This window comes from Muntiacus reevesi, chromosome 5, assembly GCF_963930625.1.
Source record: "Muntiacus reevesi chromosome 5, mMunRee1.1, whole genome shotgun sequence".
Classification (NCBI taxonomy): Eukaryota; Metazoa; Chordata; class Mammalia; order Artiodactyla; family Cervidae; genus Muntiacus; species Muntiacus reevesi.
The window spans coordinates 79,414,147-79,438,249 of NC_089253.1; the positions used below are offsets into that span (position 1 = coordinate 79,414,147).

Genomic DNA, 24,103 nt, shown 5'->3' on the forward strand with positions numbered 1-24,103 from the left:
AATAGGCAGTGTACACCATGGGCAAATATATTTATTTTTTAACTTTCAGCAAACCAAGAAGTCTTAAATAAAGTTGAAGTTCAGTATAAGACTCTCCCTGGATGGAACACAGACATATCAAACGCAAGGACTTTTAAGGAACTACCTATTAATGCACAAAACTATGTTCGATTTATTGAAGATGAACTTCAAATTCCAGGTAAATATACTTTATGAACAACTATTTTTTCTTCTTTTGATTTCAGCTATCTTCAGATAAAAAACAGATTATTTCTCTGTAGAGTGCTTATGATTTGCACAGATGCCCAGGAAAAGATAAAATATCTTTCTCTAAGCCTTCACATGCCTCAAGACAATATATTACCTCTCACCCTTTTTGACCCTGTTTTTAATTCTGTTAGTCTTTTTTTTCTTCTTTTTGCCCTATGACATTCATTCTTATTCCTTTCTCCCTCTTAATAATAAATCCTTGTGTCTTTACCACCATCAAAACTGGTTTGTAATTTTTTTTCCACTTGAGGTTAAGCTACCCTTGAGAGTTGGTGAAGTTTCTTGACTAGATATTAGGAAATAACAGATGCAGAAAATAGGAAATCCAACTTGAAAAAAATGAAAGAATAAAGAGTAAAACTTCTTTATTTAAAAAAAAGTAAGCTGGCCAAGGAGTTAGACATAACTAAATTATGGCTATGAACTAGTCATGTGAAATCTCTCTTTTAAAACATTGCTTTTTTCCCCTTTGGTACTGTTGGAGATTTCAGAGACAAAAGGTAGAGTGGAAAATAATCCTCTGTATAAAATCTATTATGCACTTAACCTGATTTTATATTGTTGATTATATTTGTGGTTCATCTCCAAACATGAATCTTGTTTTCCATATTGCTAGCTGTGTCTCCCAGCTTGATATTAAATCTTGTAAGCATGTTTGCTCATTGTACTTAGTCAATGTCTTTTGAAATATAAAAAGCAGTGAGTTTAACAGTGACATCTGTAAAATGCCATAAAGGTTTGCCCATGTTGTGCCGATGAGGAGAGATTCCCCTAGACTGGTACAGTAGCCAGATTCTCAGGCTGTGCAAATTAAAACAGTATTCTCTTCCAGATATTTCTAGTTTTTGTGAGATATGGAAGTTACAGTGTCACTTCAGTGTCCTCTTACTGTCATCCATTTATTAAAGATGTCTATCTTTTCTAGTTAATTAGGAATTTGATTAAAGGTTTTTAGGTCACTAATGGTTTGGGCCAGTATTTTACTAATCACTAGGAACTGAAAAGTTGTAAATATTGTACAATTAAAACAGGAAAATTTTAAGGCATACTACCCTGTCCTGGATGTTGACTGCACATTCTGTTTAGAAATTGGCATAATCTGCTAATAGAGGGAAAAGATAGCAAAAGACATGGGGGGAAAGTTAAATGGTGACACTGAGAAAAGTGGGGGATCTGTTAATCCCAAAGATTCAACATTATACATGGATTAATACTATTCTTACACTCTTTTTCTCCCTCCCAGTTAAATGGATTGGTGTAGGTAAATCCAGAGAATCTATGATTCAGCTCTTTTAAGGATTTCCAGTGATGCAAGAAACACTCCTGGAGAGGCGGGGAAAGGACTTTCTTAAATATGTCATTTATGATCTACAAATTCCAAGAATAAAGACATTGAAGTGAGTTTTAAGCCCTACAGTTGTTTCCAGTCTTTTGAGATGGATGGCTGGTGTGGAGATACACTTTGGCATTTTCCAGTGTCAGCTTTCTTAGCTGGCATAATTGCCAAATCATTTGTTGCTCCTGCTGCTCATGGTGCCATGTTTTCTTTTAATGTTTAGTAATAATATAATCAATGTTGTTTGAAATCTAAAATAGAATTACTTTCAGTGTAGTTTTTCTTCATTATTGTTGTTGTGTGTTCATAGGTTTTACCTCTATTGAATGGTAAGAACAATTAATGCAGTTTTGCACAAATATTTTTACATTCTGATCATTCATTTCTGTCACTGTAACCTTTGTTGTTCGAGAGAAAATGATAAGAGAGGAGTCCTGTAAATTTTTGTAATGCTATAAATTCTGTTTAAATTGTGAACTGTTTATTTTCTGCTGAGACCATTGCAAATTTGAGCTTTGGTGATGGGAGGGGATTATATTCATGAGTCCTCTGATTTGTACAGAACACAAAGCTTATTTCTCTTGTGTAAATTATTTAGCATATTGAACATTTAGCTAAATGTTCAAAGAAAGAAAAAAGTGTTCCCTAAAATAACAATTGTATTGTTAAAAAACTTAGTCATTAAAAGATCTGTTGTGATATTTGGTGGATATTTTTCTTTAATTTCAGACATTAATTCTGAAATGTATAGCTTTCTTACCATTATTTCTAAAGTCAAATGGGTTGATATTTGAACATCGTGCCTGCCAGTATGCCTACAGAGTCATCTATAAGTGTCTAAATGAAACCAACTTGTTGGTCATAATTTTGATCATACCTTTATTTCTTCTTTCTTGAAAAAAAAAAAAAAGGTGTTATTTTGACTATTTGGCTTACCATACTGCATTGTAGATCATCCTTCAATGAACTATTTTAAATGTTTAAATTAGGTGCCACTTAAATTTATTTTATTATACCATCAATAGCTGATTAAAAAGAACCAACTATTTCTAGTATGTTTTGTGTATTGTGTTTTTGTTCTGATAAGAGAAATAATAGTAATACTACTAGTATGTATAAGACAGAGTTTTACCTTTGTAGTCTGTGGGGTACAGTGAGGAAAACTCAGCAACAGAATCTTTGAAAGGATCTAAGTGTCTTTTATCTTTACTAAGTGTATTTTTATTAATAGTTTTTAGAGTCCGTTATCTTGGCTATAAGCATCACATTATTAAAACATGTTTTTAGTAATGGTCCAGAAGCAAATAAAGTGACCTGTTTGGGGACTTCCCTTGTGGTCCAGCGATTCTGCGTTTCTACGGCAGTGGGTGCGGGTTCAATCCCTGGTCAGGGAACTAAGATGCCACTTGCTGCGCAATGCAGCCAAAAAGTTAAAAAAAAAAAAAGTGAGCTGTTACTAATTAAATTTGTTGAGAGAATATGTTCTTCAGGTACAGTTAAGTTTTTAAAATTATAGGCAACTGTATTAAAATAATCTTTGTTGATCAAGTATATGTGCTAGGTATTAGGTATGTGATAAGTACACAGTCTTCCTAAAGTTTATTGTAGTGGGGAGAGCATGCTAAGCAAACATATGCTACGATGGAAAAGTACTGAGTGCTGTGCAGGAGAACCTAATCTAAATTTGGAAAAGGTCAGAGAAGGCCCTTAGTAGATATAGCATTTAAACGGACCAGAAAGATAAGTGGCTGGAGTACAAAGTAGTCAATGTGCAAAGACCCAGAGGCTCGAAATAATTTGGGAAGTTTGAGCAACTGAACAAAATAGCAAGAGACTGGTGAGGCCGCTGAGGCTGGCAGGAAAAGCCAGAGGAGGGTTAAGCCAAACAACCAAACCATGTTTTCTATGAAGACTAACAAGATACTTCAGTGTGGAGAGGACCTGTCTCGTATGTATGTTTGTATATATTAATACAGTTAAGTGAGGATGCCTTTCCTTCTCAAATGAGTATATGAATTTAATGCCATTCCAATCAGAATCACCATGCTGTTCCTTGTAACTGGACAAAAATTATTGAAGCTTAGGTGAAAAAATGAATATGTAAGAATGTCTAAGATATTTTTGAAAAAGGAATGTGTTGAGAGAGGAGGTTTTTACTCACCAGATATTAAAGCAGTATAAAGCTACTAAAATCAAAGTATGTGATACTGTCATGGGAAAGAACAGATATGTAAGGGAAGTGGACTAGACATTCCAGAAATAGATGCAACATATGTGGGAACATAATGTAAGCCCTCCATTTCACTGGGAAAAGAATACATTATTTTTTTTTAAAGAGTACATTAAAAAGAATGATAGCAAAATAATCTCAACATAGAATAGAAATTTATAATAGAATAAAATTTAAAGTTTTAAGTAATAAAAGTAATATCAGAAAATATGTACTCTTAAAGCCTTCTAAAGAAAAACAGGAAACTTGGAAACCCTAAAGAAAATAATGTACAGATTTGACCAAAGTAAAATTTTAAGAACACTAAACAAAATTTTTAAAAAACAACTGAGAAAAAAGTTTGGAAAAAGTTAACATATGTCCCTAAAACACAACAAACTGCAACAAATAGACCACTGACAACCAGTAGAAAGATAAGCAAAGCTTTCATTTGGGAGGCTTCTTGTCTTAAGTTCTGTGAAATATTTCTTTGGAAAATACTTCCAATGTTTATCATTTTGTCTCTGGCATGCTTACTAGTTAGATGATGGACCTGATTTATTACTTCACAACTTAAGACTAAAGCAATGGAGATGTATGTATATTAATACATGTGTGTGTATATATACATATATATATATATGTATATAACTGTTCTTGGGGGTAGTTTATTAACTGGTAGACTTTACTTTGGGATGATGAGTAGGGGACCAACTACTATGCTTGGGGAGTCCCTAGAGAACAGAATGAAGATTCTTTTCTTTGGGAACATTTCTTTAGAGAACCTTTTATCGTTTTGCCTAGGGAGCTGGTGACTAGTTGTGAGGCTTTCTTGTCAGTATAGGGATGTTGATTCTTCTGTATGGAGACTTTCAGTTAATCCTCTCACTGTAGCCCTCTGCCATACTGGGTTCTGCATCCAAAGCACCTTCAGGGTCTGTGATGCCAGGAATCTTCCTCCTTGGCTATATCTTTAGGTTCTTCTCTCTCTTTTTTTTTTTCCTAACAGTGTTGCAGTTATTGAACAGATGCACTTATCTCCTTAACTGGTCCCACATGTAACCAATGAACTAAATGTGAGATGGTTTGGCGATATTAGCAACAAGACTGGTAGTGGGGCCTTAAGAACAGGTGACAAACTCTTAAGGCTGATCTTGATTCCCTGCCCTAGACTGGCCAACTGATTGGAAGAGAATTTGCAATGTGTAAATATTTTTAGGATTGCAGCCATCAGGATACACACTTAAAAGTACTTCTGTTAACCATTATTTTAATCTAAAGGAGCCACTTAAGAATGCCAAATGTTTTGTTCAAAATGCCATGGTTACTTTAGTTTAAAAGCCTTTCTTTCAAAGCCACCTCCCTTCACAACAGTAGTGCTCTGGCAGTGAATTGAGTGGTCTAGGATTTGATGAAACTGTGGCTAATTTCCGGGCCCAATCTGAAAAATAAAACAAATTAATGATTTATTTTAAGACTACTCAGTTTTAACACACTATCTTTTCAGCAACAATTGTGTGCAATAACAAAGTGATTTATAAGGTTTAAAACAAAGGAATATATTTAAAAGATGTGGGGGGAGAGGGGCTTAATCAAAAAGGTTTTGTGGTTCAAATCTCTGATTGAGGCGTGTGATTAGATTATTCCAAAATGTAAATAAAATGAAATAAATTGCATAAGTTTGTATTCTTACATTCTAATTCTAGATACCTGCTTCACCCTTTAAGCCCTAATAGGTCACTTTGTATCATGTTTGTATCAAAATGTAGTTGTTACCATCCCTAAATTCAGACCCATTAGAGTGCCCTCATCTTTTATATTCCCTTGTCTACAATCACCAGCGTTTCTGCTTACCTAAAGGTATGGGTTCAAGGAATTTGGGTTGGATACTGCAATCATTGCATCTATACCTAATGGACCAAAGACTAGAATGTTTCAATGATAGTGTAACAAAACTTTATCAGGTAGAGTGCTATTCCCTGTATTAGGTGTTTTATTTAGGGCTAACCCTTAAATTCACAGATCCTCAGAGGCCCACTGATACTATCACTGCCTCAAAGAGATCAATGAACTTTCCTGAGTTTACAGGATTTGTGAGAGGAGGAGCCCACATTTGACCCAGAATTATCAGGCCCCAAAGTCCTAATCTTTTCATTGTTCTCCCCACCTTCCATAGCACTTCAACAACATTTAAAGAAATAAACATTTTTAATATTAAGAATTATTTTATTTACTCAGGAAATATAGCTAGAAATGCCATGTCTGGAAGATTTTAAAAATCAGATTTAACTAAATGTGATGCTGTCCATAGTTGGTAACCACATGACTTCTCAAAGCTTACTATTGGATTAAATAATAACTCTGACCTTCTTAAGGATTACATTGTATTCCAGGGAAATATATTAATGATGTTTAGAAGTGTTAGGAATCCTACTTGATAGCCTTAGTGATCTTTGTTATGAGAATTATAATGGAGCTGAATTAGATACATTTAACCAGGTAAATTCGACAGTAAATGTTTTAAGAACACAACAACATTTTGGGAGGATTTCTCCTGCTATTATATGCTTAGTGCATATATATGCCTTCTGACAGTGAGTGCAATCAAGTCTGAATTATACTATACAAATTTGGGGGTGGGGAATACTATGGAAAGAACTGTGAAACAATTTTTTAGATTTCTATATCATTTGACAAAAGTCAAATTATTGTTCATGTGGATTTGTGTGTGATGACTGCTTTGAAATTCATTGCTGAAAAATGAAGTGAAAAATTAGTTGAGAACCACAGAGAAAATGTAACCAACTTGCTGAAGAATCCCATGTATTCCAAATGATTTAATGATTTAGTATTATTTAATATTATCACTTTGGGCAATTAAGAAGTTTTAAAGGATAACCTTAATTATATATGATTATTACTTTATGCCCTAGTTTTAGAAATTAATCCCAGTGAAAGGTGCCATTCCAGTGTATTAGGTTTTTTTAAAAACAAACTTTTATTGTGGCATATGTTTGTCCTTGATTATTAGTTATAGCTAACAGCTTTGGAGGTTTCTTAATGTTGTGTACAGGCATGATGCTAAATTATTTATATGGGTATCTCAGTTCTATTAGGTAGATACTATTTTTATCCTTTTTGCATGTGAGAAAACTGAAGGTCAGAATCGAAGGGTCACACTGCTATGAAAAGAATATATTTTATTTTGGAAGAATGAGATTTTTTAATTATTTGGCACCAAGGTGCATAAAACAAGTACAACTTTCATCTGAGGGGCCATCTCACCCTTCCAGGCTATAGATTCCCTGAGGACAGAATCTTCTCTTCTACTGTGTCTTGCACATAGTCAATGCTTAATAAATATTTCCCAAATAAATGAACCCCTGTGTGCTGAGAAAGAACTTTTACTGAGGAGGAATTTCTTAGCCAATAACCATAATCTGTCATGGTCTTTATATAATCTGTTCTTCAACTGTTCCCAAATAAGAGGTAAGAACTGAACATGAAATGCAAATTGCTAATCTAGACATGAACTTGGCCCTTAAACTCTGATGACAAAGACTGGTCAAATGGATAAGATTTAAAAACAATCTTACACCTTGATATACACTGTAATAGTACTTTCTCTTATTCTGTGAAAGGCCTTCCCCCAAATACTCCTTCAAGGAGTCAGTTTCTTGAATTAAACAAAAGTTCAATTCAGTCAGTGCTCAGCTTCGTAATAATTCTCTGTTAGGTCTCTTGCAAACCAGCCCTTTGCCTGCCTGATAGTTGTTTTTAAAATAATTGCCACCTAAGTATCTCTAAAATCCATGTAAGATGGTTCAGTTCAGTTCAGTCGCTCAGTTGTGTTCGACTCTTTGTGACCCCATGGACTGCAGCACACCAGGCCTCCCTGTCCATCTCCAACTCCCAGAGTTTACCCAAACTCATGTCCATTGAGTTGGTGATGCCATCCAACCATCTCATCCTCTGTCGCCCCTTCTGCCTTCAATCTTTCCCAGCATCAGAGTCTTTACGAATGAGTCAGTTCTTTGGCGAAAGTATTGGAGTTTCAGCTTCAGCATCAGTCCTTCCAATGAACACTCAGGACTGATCACCTTTAGGATGGACTGGTTGGATTTCCTTGCAGTCTAAGGGACTCTCAAGAGTCTTCTCCAACACCACAGTTCAAAAGCATCAATTCTTCGGCGCTCACCTTTCTTTATAGTCCAACTCTTACATCCATACATGACCACTGGAAAAACCATAGCCTTGACTAGATGGACCTTTGTTGGCAAAGTAATGTCTCTGCTTTTTAATATGCTGTCTAGGTTGGTCATAACTTTCCTTCCAAGGAGTAAGCGTCTTAATTTCATGGCTACAGTCGCCATCTGCAGTAATTTTGGAGCCCCCCAAAATAAAACCTGCCACTGTTTCCACTGTTTCCCCATCTATTTGCCATGAAGTGATGGAACCGGATGCCATGATCTTAGTTTTCTGAATGTTAAGCTTTAAGTCAGCTTTTTCACTCTCTTCTTTCACTTTCATCAAGAGGCTCTTTACTTCTTCACTTTCTGCCATTAAGGGTGGTGTCATCTGCATATGGAGAAGGCAATGGCACCCCACTCCAGTACTCTTGCCTGGAAAATCCCATGGATGGAGGAGTCTGGTAGGTTGCTGTCCATGGGGTCGCTAAGAGTTGGACACGACTGAGTGACTTCACTTTCAGTTTTCACCTTCCACTTTCATGCATTGGAGAAGGAAATGGCAACCCCCTCCAGTGTTCTTGCCTGGAAAATCACAGGGACAGGGGAGCCTGGTGGGCTGCCGTCTGTGGGGTCGCACAGACTCGGACACAACTGAAGCAACTTAGTAGCAGCAGCATCTGCATATGTGAGGTAATTGATATTTTTCCCAACAATCTTGATTTCAGCTTGTGCTTCATCTAGCCCAACATTTCTCATGATGCATATAAGTTAAATAAGCAGGGTGACAATATACAGCCTTGACATACTCCTTTTCCTATTTGGAACCAGTCTGTTGTTTTATGTCCAATTCTAACTGTTGCTTCCTGACCTGCATACAGATTTCTCAAGAAGCAGGTCAGGTGGTCTGGAATTCCCATCTCTTTCAGAATTTCCCACCGTTTATTGTGATGCACACAGTCAAAGGCTTTGGCATAGTCAATAAAGCAGAAATAGGTGTTTTTCTGGAACTCGTTTGCTTTTTCGATGATCCAGCGGATGTTGGCAATTTGATTTCTGGTTCCTCTGCCTTTAAGGTGGTGCTAGTGATAAAGAACCTACCTGCCAATGCAGGAGACATGGGTTCAATCTTTGGGTCGGGAAGATTCTCTGAAGGAGAGCATGGCAACCTATTCCAGTATTCTTGCTGAAGAATCCTGTGGACAGAGGAGCCTGGCAGGCTATGGTCCATGGTGTCGCACAGAGTCGGACACGACTGAAGTGACTTAGCACACAGGGATGCATGCACTGCGTGCTGCTACTAGGCAGACTGGGGACCTGGGGCCCTTTGCTGCGGTGCTATAATGCTTACACCTGGAAAAACTTCTCCAGTAACAAAGTATTAATACAGAGAAGTGAGAAAAGACTAAAGATAACTGCATGCAGGCAGTTGGGGGGAAATCAGAGACAACAAGATACAAAAAGAGCAAAAATCCCAACTGCCACTTTTGAGGAGCTGGAAGCAAAAAGAGTGTCTTGGGAGCTTTGGCTCCCCACCTGCCCCCTGCACACACCACCACCAAAGAGGTGGGCAAAACACCTAAGCCCAATCCCTGAGCATACCTCTACTCACATCCCATATAAGGAACCAGCTCTACCATCTACTGAACAAGGGAACCTGTTACTTGTTCTTGCTCCCTCCTACGGCTAGCTCAGGAGCCCCAGTAAAAGTCTTGCCTGAATTTCTTGTCTGGCCTCTAGTCAATTTCTATTGCTTGGGGAAGGCCTAGCACCCTGGTTGGTTTCACTGCCTCCCATCATCAGCTGCCTGAAGCACTGGTTCCCAACTTGGCTGTACAAAGGAATTATCTGGGAAGTTTTACAAATTACTGATGCCTGGGACCTTCTTCCTCCCACCAGGAGATTCTGACTTAATTGATATTGGGTATATCCTTGGCATCTGGATTTTTAAAAGTGATGTAGCTGAAGTTAAAAACCTTCTGTGGTACATATACACCATGGAATATTACTCAGCCGTTAAAAAGAATTCATTTGAATCAGTTCTAATGAGATGGACGAAACTGGAGCCCATTATACAGAGTGAAGTAAGCCAGAAAGATAAAGAACATTACAGTATACTAACACATATATACGGAATTTAGATAGATGGTGGCGATAACCCTATATGCAAAACAGAAAAAGAGACACAGAAGTACAGAACAGACTTTTGAACTCTGGGGGAGAACGTGAGGGTGGGATGTTTTGAAAGAACAGCATGTATACTATCTATGGTGAAACGGACCACCAGCCCAGGTGGGATGCATGAATCAGGTGCTCTTGCCTGGTGCACTGGGAGGACCCTGAGGAGTCGGGTGGGGAGGGAGGTGGGAGGGGGGATCGGGATGGGGAATACGTGTAACTATATGGCTGATTCATGTCAATGTATGACAAAACCCACTGAAATGTTGTAAAGTGATTGGCCTCCAACTAATAAAATAATATTTAAAAAAAAAAAATAAAAAAAAAAAAATAAACTATGAACATTGGGTGATAAATAAAAAAAAAAAAAAAAAAAACCTTCAGCCTAACCCCTGCAATCATCTCCTGACCCTTCTTATTCCATCTTGGCTCCACTCTACTCCCCATCCTGTCCCTTTTTCTTCTCCGTAGTTGGAGTAATCTTTTCAAAATGCAATTGTAACTGTGTCACCTCCACCCCCTTAAAACATGGGGGCTTCCCAGGTGGCCCTAGTGGTAAAGAAACTGCCTGCCAATGCAGGAGACATAAGAGACGCAGGTTTGATTTCTGGGTCAGGAAAATCCCCTGGAGAAGGAAATGGCAACCCATTCCAATATTCTTTCTGAAGAATCCCACGGACAAGGGAGCATGGTTGGCTGCAGTCCACAAGGTTGTGAAGAGTTTGACATGACTGAAGTGACTGTGCATGAATCCGTTAAAGCTTTTCAAAACTTTCCCAGTAATCTCAAGCTAGAGGCCCCAAACCTGAAAATGGCTCTTAAAGCCCTCCTCCTTCTTTTTAAAAATATTTATTGGGCTCCACTGGGTCTTAGTTGCAGCAAGTGAGATCTTTGGTCTTCCTTGTGTCATGTGGGATTTTTAGTGGAGTCATGCAAACTCTTACTTGTATCATGTGGGATTTAGTTCCTTGACCAGGGACTGAACCCAGGCCCCCTGCATGGGAGTGCAGAGTTTTAGTCACTGAACCACCAAGGAGGTCCCCAAGCCCTCCCTGACCTTATCATCTCTTTAGCCACATCCTTCTTGACTTCTGGGCTCCAGCACACTCATTTATCTTTTAGTTCTTCAGCCATGCCATGCTCTTCCCACAGTGCCTTTGTACACACTGCACCTAATGAAGCTCTTCTCCCATTCCTTGCTCGTTAACTTTTAGCTCATCTTTCAACTGTCAACTCCTCATTTTTGTGACCTGTTATATGCTCTTATAACACCACATAAACTCTGCTTCATAGTCTTACGGCCAGTGAAATTTTGTGCTTATGTCTATGCTGGTTCCGCCATTGAAGCTCCTTGAATGTAGAAACTTTGGGTCTATTTCTGCTTCACATGGTGTTGCTAAAACCTTGCACACTGGCCTATAGTTATACTCTCAAATTAGTTACTGAAGGAATATGTAGGAATGAATGAAAATATGCTTGACATCAGATCTATCACCAAGTTCAACTGATGTCAGCTCCAAAATATCTCCAGGACCCATTTGTTCCTCTTTGTCTTCCCTGCTGGTCCAAGCCACCACCATCTCTGGTCTCATCTACTAAACAATGTCCTCACTGGTCTGTAGACCCTCCCTCTTGTTCCTCTCCAGTGTCTTAACAGCAGGCAGACTGGTCTTTTAAAAATCCAAACAATATGCTACTCCTCTGTTCAAAATTATTCCAAGTCTTTCCCTTGTTCTCAGAATAGAATCCAAGCATCTCACCACTCTCACCCTCACTGACGACCCACCGAACTACACTGGCCTCATTTGTGTTCCTCAAACATGCAAGCCGTTTCCAACTTTCAGGCTTTAGCACTTACTGCTGTTTATATGATTCATTGTTATTTTCCAGGGCTCATTTAAAATTATATACAGATATTCCCTAACTGCAGTGTTAAAAGTAATCTCCCTTGGCTACATTCATCTTTGTTTACTTCCCTAACAGCAGGACTACAGTCTAAAGTTCTTTTTAAATGGACTCGTTTATGCCCTGTATGTGTTTTCCAGGTGGTGCCAGTGGTAAAACAAACAAACAAAAATGCCACCTGCCGAGTGGCAGGCAATGGGTTCGATCCCTAGGAGGGGAAGATCCCCTGGAGGAGGGCATGGCAACCCACTCCAGTATTCATGCCTGGAGAATCCCATGGACAGAGGAGCCTGGCCAGCTACCGTCTATTGGGTAGCAAAGAGTCAGACATGACTGAAGTGACTTAGTTCATGCTCCATATCCCCCATTAGAATGTCAGCTCCATGAAAGCAGATGTCTTGTTTATCCTGATCACCGTACTCCCAGCAGATAGGTTGTACTGGGTGTTCAACCAGTAACTGAATCATCTTACAGCTGCCAGCTTCCAAGATGGATCCCAATGATTCTTGGCCTCTGGTGGTATCCATGCCCTTGGATCCGACTCCCCTCCCACACTGCTTCAGGGCTGACTGTAATATGACCTTCAAGTTTAAGCCATAAAAGACATTGCAGTTCGCATCTTCATCTCAAATTACTCATTCTAGTGGAAGATAACTGTCACACCATCAGGATGCTCAGCATGGAAAGAATCAAGACCCTAATTCCCAAGTAGCCTGTGACAACCACATGAGCCGTCATGCTTGACAACTATATGAGTGAACCACCTTGAGGGTGGATCCTCCAGCCCCCGTTGAGCCTTCAGATGATGAAGCTTTCACTGTCACAGACTGCTACCTTGAGAGAGACTCTGAGCAAGAACTGCCCACCTGAGCAGTTCTCAAACCCTAACCCACCGAAACGATGAGAGGTATTAATAAAAATGATCATTATTGATGTTTTAGGTTCCTAGGTTTTGGAATGGTTTGTTACTCCACAATAGAAAACTAACATACACTCAATGAGTAATCAACGGAGCCCTGAATATTTCAACATAAATTATCTCTTGAATCGGTCAGGCTTCAAACCTCACTAAGCAGGGAATGATCCTAGGCCACACTTTCAAGTACCATATTTTCCATATTTCTATCAGAGGCTTTAACAATCTTGCAGTACAAGTGGGAGGCTGTGCAATTACCTTTCATTGCTCTCCTGTGAATTCTTTATTCGGTACTATCTTTTCTCTCTCCTGAGGCTCTGCCATATGAGTCTTCCCATTTCCCATGAAACTTCCTCAGTTCAATTTAAGAGCAAGTTTTGGGAGTGTGACATCTCTGCACATGACCTAGACCGATGACTTAGCAGTTGCTTGCTTGAACAGGTTTTTAAGTCTCTAAGCCACTGTTTCCTCTTCTGCTAAACAGAATTAGTAAAAATACCTACTTTATGGGGACAATCCGACTCATTGCAACGGCGAGTGTGACATGCATATGAGTAAATCACTTAGCACACCTTGGGCACATGACAAATATTTTAAATTTTAGCAATTATCCTAAAATTCGGACTTTGAATCTCTATTTTACAGACAGGAAGGTTCAGAAAAGTCGAGTGTCCTGCCCGACACCACACAGCTGGGATGTGCCAGGCCTGTAGCACTCTAAGGCCTGAATTCTGCTCCCTGCCTCGCACTGCCCCATCCATGGTTCTGCCACCGCCTCCCAGCTGCTCTTCTCACCTGCTGGCTGTGTCTTCTCCTGCCCGTGCTAAGCAGTCCGACAGACTGATGCTAAGCTAGTCATCCGACAGAGGATGCTAAGCTAACATCCTCTGAAGCTGATTGGGTTGCCCCCTTGACTCTGATCCTATAACGGCTCTGATTATGCAAATTCAACTTTCCAGGCTCTGTAGCTCCTCTTCAGTTCCAGGTACTCTCGCCCACTCTGCAATCTGCATTTTACTTCCCACTTCTGTTCTACCTTGCTCAATCACACCTGGCCCTCTTGGGGTTCCTCCCTGCTCCCCTACCCCGCCCCCCCACAAACTCCCCCTTCTTCTCATCCACTGCCTCTGGTATGTCCCCCTGTTTCTTTTTCTACCTGCAAATCTTATCCATCGAGATGAAGCTTAGTTCCCCACTGGTGCATTCTGCTTTCCTGGCTGTTCTAGGCCCCAGTGATCACATCTTTCTACTGATGCTCCTCTACTTGGTACTTTTCCCCAGGGGGCTCAGCAGTAAAGAATCTGCTTGCCAATGCAGGAGACTCAGGTTTGATCCCTGGGTCAGGAAGATCCCCTGGAGAAGGAAATAGCAACCCACCCCAGTCTTCTTGCTGGGAAAATTCCATGGACAGAGAGGCCAGATGGGCTTGCAAAGAGTCAGATATGACTTAGCAACTCAACAGTAGCAGCAGCAACCTCTGATAGGCTCATTATTGCCTCATCTTCCCAGTTAGATTGTGAGCTTCCTGAGGCTGAGATCATAGTCTGGACTTCCTTTACCTCCTCCCATGGCACTTAGCCTGGGTGTTTTCTTTGCTAAACATTCACCTGATTCTATAGGTTTGGAAAGAATTTGGGATTGTCTTTTAAAATAAGCAAGAGAGAAACTTCTTGTGCCTGTCTAACAAGACTTCCTTATAGCAGAGAAATGGTAAAGAAGTCTTTACCATCACTTTGGAAACTAGAGGTCACCTAGATTCCCTCATACAAAGGAAATAGATTTCACACTTAGTCAACCTCCAAAAACTGTTTCTACAGGGATGGGAGCCCCACCGGTGCTTCCCAACCACCCCTTCTCTTTTCCAATTCCACCTCAGCCCCAGGTAGTGTCTTCTGCCTGAAGCTGACTTTCTTTAACATAACCCTCCCAAGGTCCCCTGATTGCTACCACTCCATACCTCCTCCTCCAATGACCTATCTCAGCCTTCACCCTCCTCCCTATCCCCTCAGCTCCCTCTCTTCTCAGGCTCCAAGCTTCTCTCACCTCCCAGAACCCGGATTAGCCTGCTTGCAACTTCTTATCCCAACTCGCCCTGTCACTCCCTGGCCCCAATCCCAGCTTCATCCATCACCACCCCTATGCCTGGCTCCACTCCCCGAGATCTGCCTGGTTCTGCTGGGTTCCCGCTCTTCCCAATGGCTGTTTTTTCCTGTCCCCTTGCAACTGAGTCCCAGCCCTGCTCTGGCATTCCCTCCGGGCTGCAGCTCTTTGTTCAGGGGAGAAAAAAAGAGGGGTAGATTCTTCCCATTCCCCATCTCATTCCTCTCACCATCCTTCTACTAGTTTTGTTATTTTTAATTTTAAGATTTAAAAAAAAGTGGCTCATTTTAAAGAAAACTGTTGAATAGATTAGTAGGACAAGTGATGCTCAGCTGTGACAGAGGTAAAGTGGCTTAAAGGTCTAGCACAGACCTTGGGCTAGGGCTGAATTCTGTGTCTGAAGTGACCTGGTTCTGGGTTTTGCTTCTATTTCCTGTGACTTGGGGCTGTCTCTCCAACTTGGTCACTGTAAAGTGGGGGAAATAATAGCATCTACTACAGAGAGCTATTAGAAGGACCAAATATATGCTCACCACCGTGTAAGAGCCCCAGAAGTGTTGGGGTTCATTTGTTTAGAAAGTCTGTCAGTGGAGCAATCGATGCTGTTACTAAAATCCAAAGTGTCAGTGATTACAGGAATATAGTCAAATTCAAGGTCATATCCACGTGTACTCCCCAGGGTCATATCTGTGAGGGGCCTTGGCCCCTCATACACGGGCTGCAACATACTACAGAGGGAACTTAGAATTTTTGAAACATATCTGCAAATATTAAATAATTGTCATAAATCCATTTAAAATAGAATGAAAGGAGGAAGATCCTCTCAACAGTATGTTTAGGCACAAAAACAAATTTGTCGAGTGACAAGGGGGGTCCGAGGAGTGGTCAGACTTGAGCCTGCTTTCTACCAAGGACATTTATGAATTTTCAGCCTTAAAGTCTCCTGTACGAGGAGCTAGGAAAGATGGATGTAGTCCAGGGGCAGCTCTCTAAATTCTTCTTCCTGCACCAGACACAAGGGAATACCCCTCCCTGCCAATGTGACAGGTCCCAGACATGCTCCCTGAGACAGCAAGCTCACAGGAGTTGCTCAAATGTGGCTCAGGTAAAGTTACTCTCAGACAGTGAGAACACTTGATCTGACTTACCCATCTTGTAAAATGGCAAAGAATAGTCTCTTTGGTAAGAGGTTTCTTTATACCATGGTTCGGCAGGCTTTGAGTGTCTTCGAAAATTGATATAATGAATGAGAGTTTGTTGGTCTAATTGAGGCTGATACTGACTTTTCTTCTTAGATGGAATTTCCAAGTCTATGAGAGGTCTGAATGAAAATAGAAACAGCTTGCTAAATACCCACCAGTAGAAGAAAAGCATTTCATTTTCTCATCAGCTGAAATTCATTCCCTAAAAGTGGCCCAGAGGCTACCAAGATAGTATTGACAAGACTCTGTAACTCCAAGGTGAGCTCTAGCAAACTTGTCAGTAGATGGTTTAAGGATTCCAGACCCCTGTTCTTCTCTTTAATATCCCTCCTCCTTTCTAATCACAGGTCATAGAAGGTGACCTGCATCAAAACTTCCTCTGGATCTGTTCAGGCATGGCTACTTCCCGTGCCCTTTTGAAATGTAATTTTTGTATGCATATTTAGTTCCCCCAAGGAACCAGTGCTTTATTTTGACCAGACTAACCACTGTGGTGCATACTGGTGTTTGATGAGCCTGAAACTGGTTATAACCTTCCTGTACCTCCAGATGAGTATAATGTGAGCTGTGGGCTTGTCATACATGGAATTTATTATGTTGAAGTATGTTCCCTTCATGCCCAGTTTGTTGAAAGCTTTAATCAAGGTGCTCAACATCACTAATCATTCAGTTCAGTTCAGTTCAGTTGCTCAGTCGTGTCCGACTCTTTGCAACCCCATGAATCGCAGCATGCCAGGCCTCCCTGTCCATCACCAACTCCTGGGGTTTACTCAAACTCATGTCTATAGAGTCAGTGATGTCATCCAGTCATCTTATCCTCTGTCATCCTCTTCTCCTCCTGCCCCCAATCCTTCTCAGCATCAGGGTGCTTTCCAATGAGTCAACTCTTCCCATGAGGTGACCAAAGTATTGGAGCTTCAGCTTCAGCATCAATCCTTCCAATGAACACCCAGGACTGACCTCCTTTAGGATGAACTGGTTGGATCTCCTTACAGTCCAAGGGACTCTCAAGAGTCTTCTCCAACACCACAGTTCAAAAGCATCAATTCTTTGGCGCTCAGTTCTCTTCACAGCCCAACTCTCACATCCATACATGACCACTGGAAAAACCATAGCCTTGACTAGACGGACCTTTGTTGGCAAAGTAATGTCTCTGCTTTTTAATATGCTATCTAAGTTGGTCATAACTTTCCTTCCAAGGAGTAAGCGTCTTTTAATTTCATGGCTAATCATTAGGGAAATGCAAATCAAAACCACAATAAGATATCACCTCATACCTGTCAAAAAGGCTATCATCAAAAAGACTAAAAATGACAGGTAGTAGCAAGGATGTGGAGGGAAAAAAAAGTCCTCATGCACTGTTGATGGGAATGTAAATTGGTTGCATCTACTATGGAAAGTGGTATGGAGATTCCTCAAAAAAAATAAAAACAAAACTACCATATGATCCAGCAGTTCCACTTCTGTGTGTTTTTCCAAAGGAAATAAAATCACTATCTCAAAAAAGATATCTGCTCTCCCATCTTCACTACAGCATTATTTATGATGGCCAAGACATTGAAATAATCTAAATGTCCATTGATGAGTGAATGGAAAAAAAATGTGTGAAATGTATATACTATGAAATACTATTCAGCCTAAAAAAGATGAATAGCCTGCCATTTGTGACAACACAGATGAGCCTTGAGGACATTATGCTAAGAGGCAAAGAAAGACAAATACTGTATGATCTCACTTTTATGTGGAATCTAAAAAAACTGAACTCATAGAAACAGAAAACAACATAGTGATTGCCAGAGGTGAGGTTTGGGGCCTGGGGGAAATGGATGAAAATGGTCAAAAGATACAAACTTCCAGATATAAATAAGTTCTGGGAATATAATGTACTGCATGGTGACTATAGTCAACAATGCTATATTGTATATTTGAAAGTTGCTAAGAGAAGTAGATCTTAAAAGTTCTCACCACAAGAAGAAAATTGTAACTCTATGAGGTGATGGATATTTATAAACATTATAGTAATCATTTTGCAATATGTACAGGCTTCCCTGGTGGCTCAGCTGTAAAGAATCAGCCTGTCAATGCAGGAGATGCGGGTTCAATTCTTGGGTTGGGAAGATCCCCTGAAGAAGCAAATGGGCACCCACTCCAGTATTTTGGCCTGGAGAATCCCATGGACAGGAACCTGGCAGACTGCTGTCCATGGGGTCCCAAAAGTTTGGACATAACTTAGCAACTGAACAGGAACAATGACATATATAAAGTCACTATGCTGCATACCTTAAACTAATAAAATGTTATATATAAACTATATCTCAATAAAACTGGGCAAAAAAGGGTTTCAAAATACCATCTCATTCTATTTTGTGTAGATCTGGAGGATTCTACATATTATCTATCTCTGGGTAATGACATTATGGGTAATTAAAAAAATTTTTGATTATCAGTGTTTTCAAATGTTGTAATGAACATGTGTATTTTTGAACTGTAAAGTAGAGAAGGTGAGCTACTAGAGATGGGAAAAAGATTAAATGTTGGGTGAGATTTAAGAACATCCTAATCCAATAATTTTGAGTAGGATGTCGTCTTACTTGATGGTATAACCATAATTAATCACACTGAAATGGGTGACTGACACTATTTAATCATAATACATTATTTTTATATACTTTGGTAAAACTTGATTGTGATGTGCCTTCTTTAAAGAGAAGAGTTTGTTAGCAGAAATGGGATGCCTCTGCCTGAAGTTCAGGAAAAGAAAGAGCAAGACTCTGACTGTGTGTCTGGACAGTGAAGCAATCCTGGATGTGCGGGAGATGCTCTGTTGAGGACAGGTGTGGAGAAGCACCAAGAATTCCTTTCCACCTCTACTTGCTGTTGTTTTGTGCTTAAAAGGTTCTTGGTCCTAGAAAGTGGGTACCTTACATGGTGGGTGGAAGCACTCCTTTTCCTCTGAAAGCTTGTTTCCTGCTGTCAAGCAAAACATTTGCTTTCTGATGAATGGGTCTGTCTCTTGTGAGTTTGTGTTCCACCTGTTACTGTCATCTGGTCACTTCTGTGCCACTGACAGCTATGGATGGCCCCCGAACCGAATCCTGGTGATTGCTCCTACACCCACCCCTGCTAGACTGGCAGGCTGTTCTGACTTTGCCCTGGATGTTTCTATGGAACCAGAATCATCTCCATTTTCAAGAATACTGATGGTGTTCTGGAGATAATACTTTTACTCAAAAGGGGGACTTTAATTCTGAAAATATCACATTGGTGGGAGAATATATCTGGGGAAGGTAAGCCATAGGCATCTGTCTGTTTAAATCATGAGTATAAAGACAAGAAGTTAGGCCTGGTCCTAATAATTGCATGATTTCCTGTCTTGTTTGTTTGTTTTGTTTTTGCTTGTCTTTTCCTTATTCTTAGTCAGAAGTTTAATAAAGTCGTTGGTTGACAAAACATTGACTGAGTTTTTCCCCTAAGACTAATCTTAGGCAGGCTCAAGTCTTGTCAGAGTCAAGGTTCCCTTTGCCTGAGCATCCCATGGTAGGAGGAGGGGCAGATAATGGAGCCAAGGGAATGGTCAGAGTCCATAGAACACACGTGTAGAGTGCCCTGTGGAGCTGGCTTCTGGAAGAGAGTTTCAGTAGTTTCCTTCCTTGTTTATCCTCTGGTAGAGATCATTCTCCTAACAAGATTTTGATATAAGAATGTATTTGAGTTAGAAAAAAGAACCTTGAACTGGGAGTCAGAAACTGTGGGTCAATTCATAACTCAGCTTTTACACCAACCAGCTACATGTCAGGCAAGACATGTCAGGTCTCTGGCTACATCTTATTTATCAAGTTGAGTCAGAATTTAAAAAGCTAAAACTACTTCCAGTTTGATCATCTATTAAGTTTAGTCTGTGTGCTACTTTGTCGTTGCTATGGCTCCCTTTTCTTTACTTGAAGAATAATCAGGAGTTGACTATATCAAAGGCAATTAAGAAAAGAAGTTTCTAAAATATATTATGATGATGAACTCAAAATAATAGCAATTGTATTTTAAGTGCTTACTACGTTCTGGGATTTTACATCAATTATTTTATTTAACAGGTAAGCCAATTGATATTCAGAATGGATGAAAACTGCCTAAAATCAAACATTTCATAAGTTACTTAAATTGATGTTTCTAACTGGATCATGGAAAAAGCAAGAGAGCTCCAGAAAAACATCTATTTCTGCTTTATTGACTATGCCAAAGCCTTTGACTGTGTGGATCACAATAAACAGTGGAAAATTCTGAAAGAGATGGGAATATCAGACCACCTGACCTGCCTCTTGAGAAATCTGTATGCAGGTCAGGAACCAACAGTTAGAACTGGACATGGAACAACAGACTGCATCCAAACAAGGAAAGGAGTACGTCAAGGCTGTATATTGTCACCCTGCTTATTTAACTTATGTGCAGGGTACATCATGAGAAACGCTGGGCTGGAAGAAGCACAAGCTGGAATCAAGATTGCCAGGAGAAATATCAATAACCTCACATATGCAGATGACACCACCCTTATGGCAGAAAGTGAAGAAGAACAAAAGAGCCTCTTGATAAAAGTGAAAGAGGAGAGTGTAAAAGTTGACTTAAAGCTCAACATTCAGAAAACTAAGATCATGCCATCCAGTCCCATCACTTCATGGCAAATAGATGGGGAAACAGTAGAAACAGTGGCTGACTTTATTTTTCTGGACTCCAAAATCACTGCAGATAGTGACTGCAGCCATGAAATTAAAAGGCGCTTACTCATTGGAAGGAAATGTATGACCAAACTAGACAGCATATTAAAAAGCAGAGACATTACTTTGCCAACAAAGGTTCGTCTAGTCAAGGCTATGGGTTTTCCAGTAGTCATGTATGGATGTGAGAGTTGGACTGTAAAGAATGCTGAGCGCCAAAGAATTGATGCTTTTGAACTGTGGTGTTGGAGAAGACTCTTGAGAGACTCTTGGACTGCAAGGAGATCCAACCAGTCCATCCTAAAGGAGATCATTCCTAGGTGTTCATTGGAAGGACTGATGATGAAGCTGAACTCCAATACTTTGGTCACCCGATGTGAAGAGATGACTCATTTGAAAAGACCCTGATGTTGGGAAAGATTGAAGGCAGGAGGGAAGAGAAGGGGATGACAGAGGATGAGATGGCTAGATGGCATCACCGACTCAATGGATATGAGTTTGGGTAAACTCTGGGAGTTGGTGATGGACAGGGAGGCCTGATGTGCTGTGGTTCATGGGGTCGCAAAGAGTCAGACACGACAGAACGACTGAACTGAACTGAACTGAACAGCCTCCCAAAACTAGAAAATAGCACTGAAGTGCCTGCTTTTTTCCCTTCTGTTAAAATCACTGCAGAAAGGCAGAAACTGGTTAGACCAAATTTGTGGTTTTATTGAGAAGGAAAATGAGTGTCAAGAAGATTAAGTTATTTGAGTTAAAATGTTAAACTAATGATATTTCTTACATTCCTTTGATGATTTAAATAATTTTATATTTATTTTTAATTATAAAAGTAGTATATGTTCATCATAGAAAATCTGGAAAATAGAGAAAAAGATAAAAAATGAAACACAAATATTAATAATCTCACTATTCATGAAAAGACAGTGTCAACAGTTTGCTGTATTTCCTTCCAAATTTTTGTATCCATTAAACAATAATTATTACTTTTATTATTATCATTGCAAGTTGTGATTCCCAGCTTTTCATTTATTAGTCTAACTTTAGTGAAATTTTTGTATATTACGATTTAGGAAAGTGTCTTACCTGGGAGATCTCTTCACACTATAATCATAATGGAGTCTTGCCAGCTGCCCAGTGTAATAACCATGGAGATCTTTTCCTTGGTGAACAATGAATATACTAGTGGAGATGGGAAGGAGAATGAGAGAAAAGGAATTAATATGACTAGCTCTTTACAGAGGAAAACCAGCTGTGGTATAGTACAAAATATATTCAGTCTCTATCCTCAGTTCCTGGCACAAAGGTCCTAAAACCCTTGGAATCTCTTGATAAGGGTGTCTTTTGTTATCCATTTTTCAGGATTCATAAAGAAATATTTGACTTGTCAGGTATTAGTTTCAAAATATCAAGAAAATATAAGGGAATATATAAAGCCAGTGGGGCAAATGTTGATATTTACTGAAAGATGGGCATGGATAAATGGAGATTCATTATACTATTTTTTTCTACTTTTGATATTTTTATGAACTTTCACAGTGTTTCAAAAGAAACTCTAATAATTAAATATATAGGGGCTAAAAATGAAGAAGCACTATAAAGGTCAAAGCTCAAGGTACTTGCAAGCCTAGAGGAGGGGTTCCAGCCTTACCTGGGTGGGTTGGGCTGTGAGGATGTTTGGAAACACAAGCATAAGTGAGTAAGGTGGAGAGTAGGGGGAAGTCTACTGGGGCGTGAGATGAGCTGGGTGTGTATAGCTGAAACACAGCAGTGTCGGGAGGAGCCGAGGGCTCATGGTGCCCAGATCTTACATTTTGAAATACATCTTCTCTATAATTAATTACTTTCCTTTTAGATGATCATTATAGCATAATGCTGTTGTTGTTTAGTCACTAAGTTGTATCCAACTCTTTTTTGACCCCATGAACTGTAGCTCACCAGGCTCCTCTGTCCATGGGATTTCCTAGGCAAGAATACTGGAGTGGGTTCCCATTTTCTCCTCCAGAGAATCTTCCCAACCCAGGGATCAAATCCGTGTCTCCTGCATTGGCAAATGGATTCTTCACCATTGAGCCACCAGAGAAGCCCTACAGCATTATACTGACATCTTAAAATTATATGTAGTTGTATTATGTTATTTACAGATTTTATTTCAGGAGAGTAGCAGGGACATTACAAATATTTATTATAAATCAATGGAGTGTGTCATCTGAAAAGCAGAACCATTGATATAGGTAATAGGGAATTGTTGTAGGATTTTAAAGAAAATCCATGATGAATGCAATTTTTGTTGAAGAGAGATTCTGCTGGTGGCAATGTGGAAAACAAATCTGAAGACAATCTGACTAGAAGTACGAGGACTGATCAGGAGGTAATCATAGCAATGTATGTGGGACATAGGGAAGCTTTGAACTCTGTGGTGGAAAGGTCACATGGGAAGGAGAGGCCTAAGATGACTGCTAGGAGAGAGGGTTGAGGATGAAAAAGAAGGCGTACATCAAGGCTTCAGCGCAAGACGCGGCTTCAGATGTTGGGAAACAGGCTGCCATTCACCAGGAGACAGAGCGCAGGAAAGTGACCCTTCTTGAGATGATGACTCTAGAGTTTGGGGTATGTGGGGTCTTTGAGGACCTTCCATAGGTTCTTACTGAGTAGGTGTCATAAGAATTCAAGAAGAGTTAGTGAAAGGTACTACATAGTTTTGCATGGAGTAGCTCATCAAGTACATGCTGAATGATGAATGGAAACTTAAGCTATGCCTCCAGTTTGACCAGAATTTATTAACTATGCATAATGTATCCTACAGTGAACAAAACCATCCCAAAGAAGAAGAAAAGCAAGAAGGCAAAGTGGTTATCTGAGGAGGATTTAAAAATACCTGAAGAAAGAAGAGAAGCAAAAAGCAAGGGAGAAAAGAAAAGGTATATTCAACTAAATGCACCTTTCCAAAGAACAGCACAGGGAGACAAGAAGGCCTTCTTCAATGAACAGTGCATAAAACTAGAAGAAACAGTAAAAGGGGAAAGACTAAAGATCTCCTCAGGAAAATTGGAGATATCAAGGGAACATTTCACCCAGAAATGGTAGAGACCTA

At 39.8% G+C, this 24,103-nt stretch overlaps 2 protein-coding genes and 1 long non-coding RNA gene across 4 annotated transcripts in view; 2 read left to right on the plus strand and 1 right to left on the minus strand.

Annotated features, from left to right (window-relative positions):
• Positions 1 to 2,661, plus strand: part of ADSS2 (adenylosuccinate synthase 2) — a 32,081-nt gene extending 29,420 nt beyond the window's left edge. Inside the window, exons 12-13 of the mRNA XM_065935604.1 lie at positions 50 to 199; positions 1,514 to 2,661. Of these exons, the coding sequence (XP_065791676.1) occupies positions 50 to 199; positions 1,514 to 1,566 (203 nt within the window). The 3' untranslated portion in view covers positions 1,567 to 2,661. The remainder of the gene's footprint in view (positions 1 to 49; positions 200 to 1,513) is intronic.
• A 322-nt stretch (positions 2,662 to 2,983) lies between these two features.
• SPMIP3 (sperm microtubule inner protein 3) overlaps positions 2,984 to 24,103 on the minus strand; it is a 28,052-nt gene continuing 6,932 nt past the window's right edge. The window contains exons 2-4 of one of the 2 annotated variants that reach the window (XM_065935606.1): positions 22,096 to 22,191; positions 16,250 to 16,326; positions 2,984 to 5,256 (exon numbers count right to left, since the gene is read on the minus strand). In XM_065935606.1, the coding sequence (XP_065791678.1) occupies positions 5,165 to 5,256; positions 16,250 to 16,326; positions 22,096 to 22,191 (265 nt within the window). In that variant the 3' untranslated portion in view covers positions 2,984 to 5,164. Of the gene's footprint in view, positions 5,257 to 16,249; positions 16,423 to 22,095; positions 22,192 to 24,103 lie in introns of both variants that reach the window. The other variant, XM_065935605.1, reaches the window with a different exon arrangement.
• LOC136169788 (uncharacterized) lies at positions 8,422 to 13,025 on the plus strand. Its single transcript, XR_010663437.1, has 2 exons — positions 8,422 to 8,695; positions 12,730 to 13,025. It is a non-coding gene; the product is annotated as an uncharacterized lncRNA (long non-coding RNA).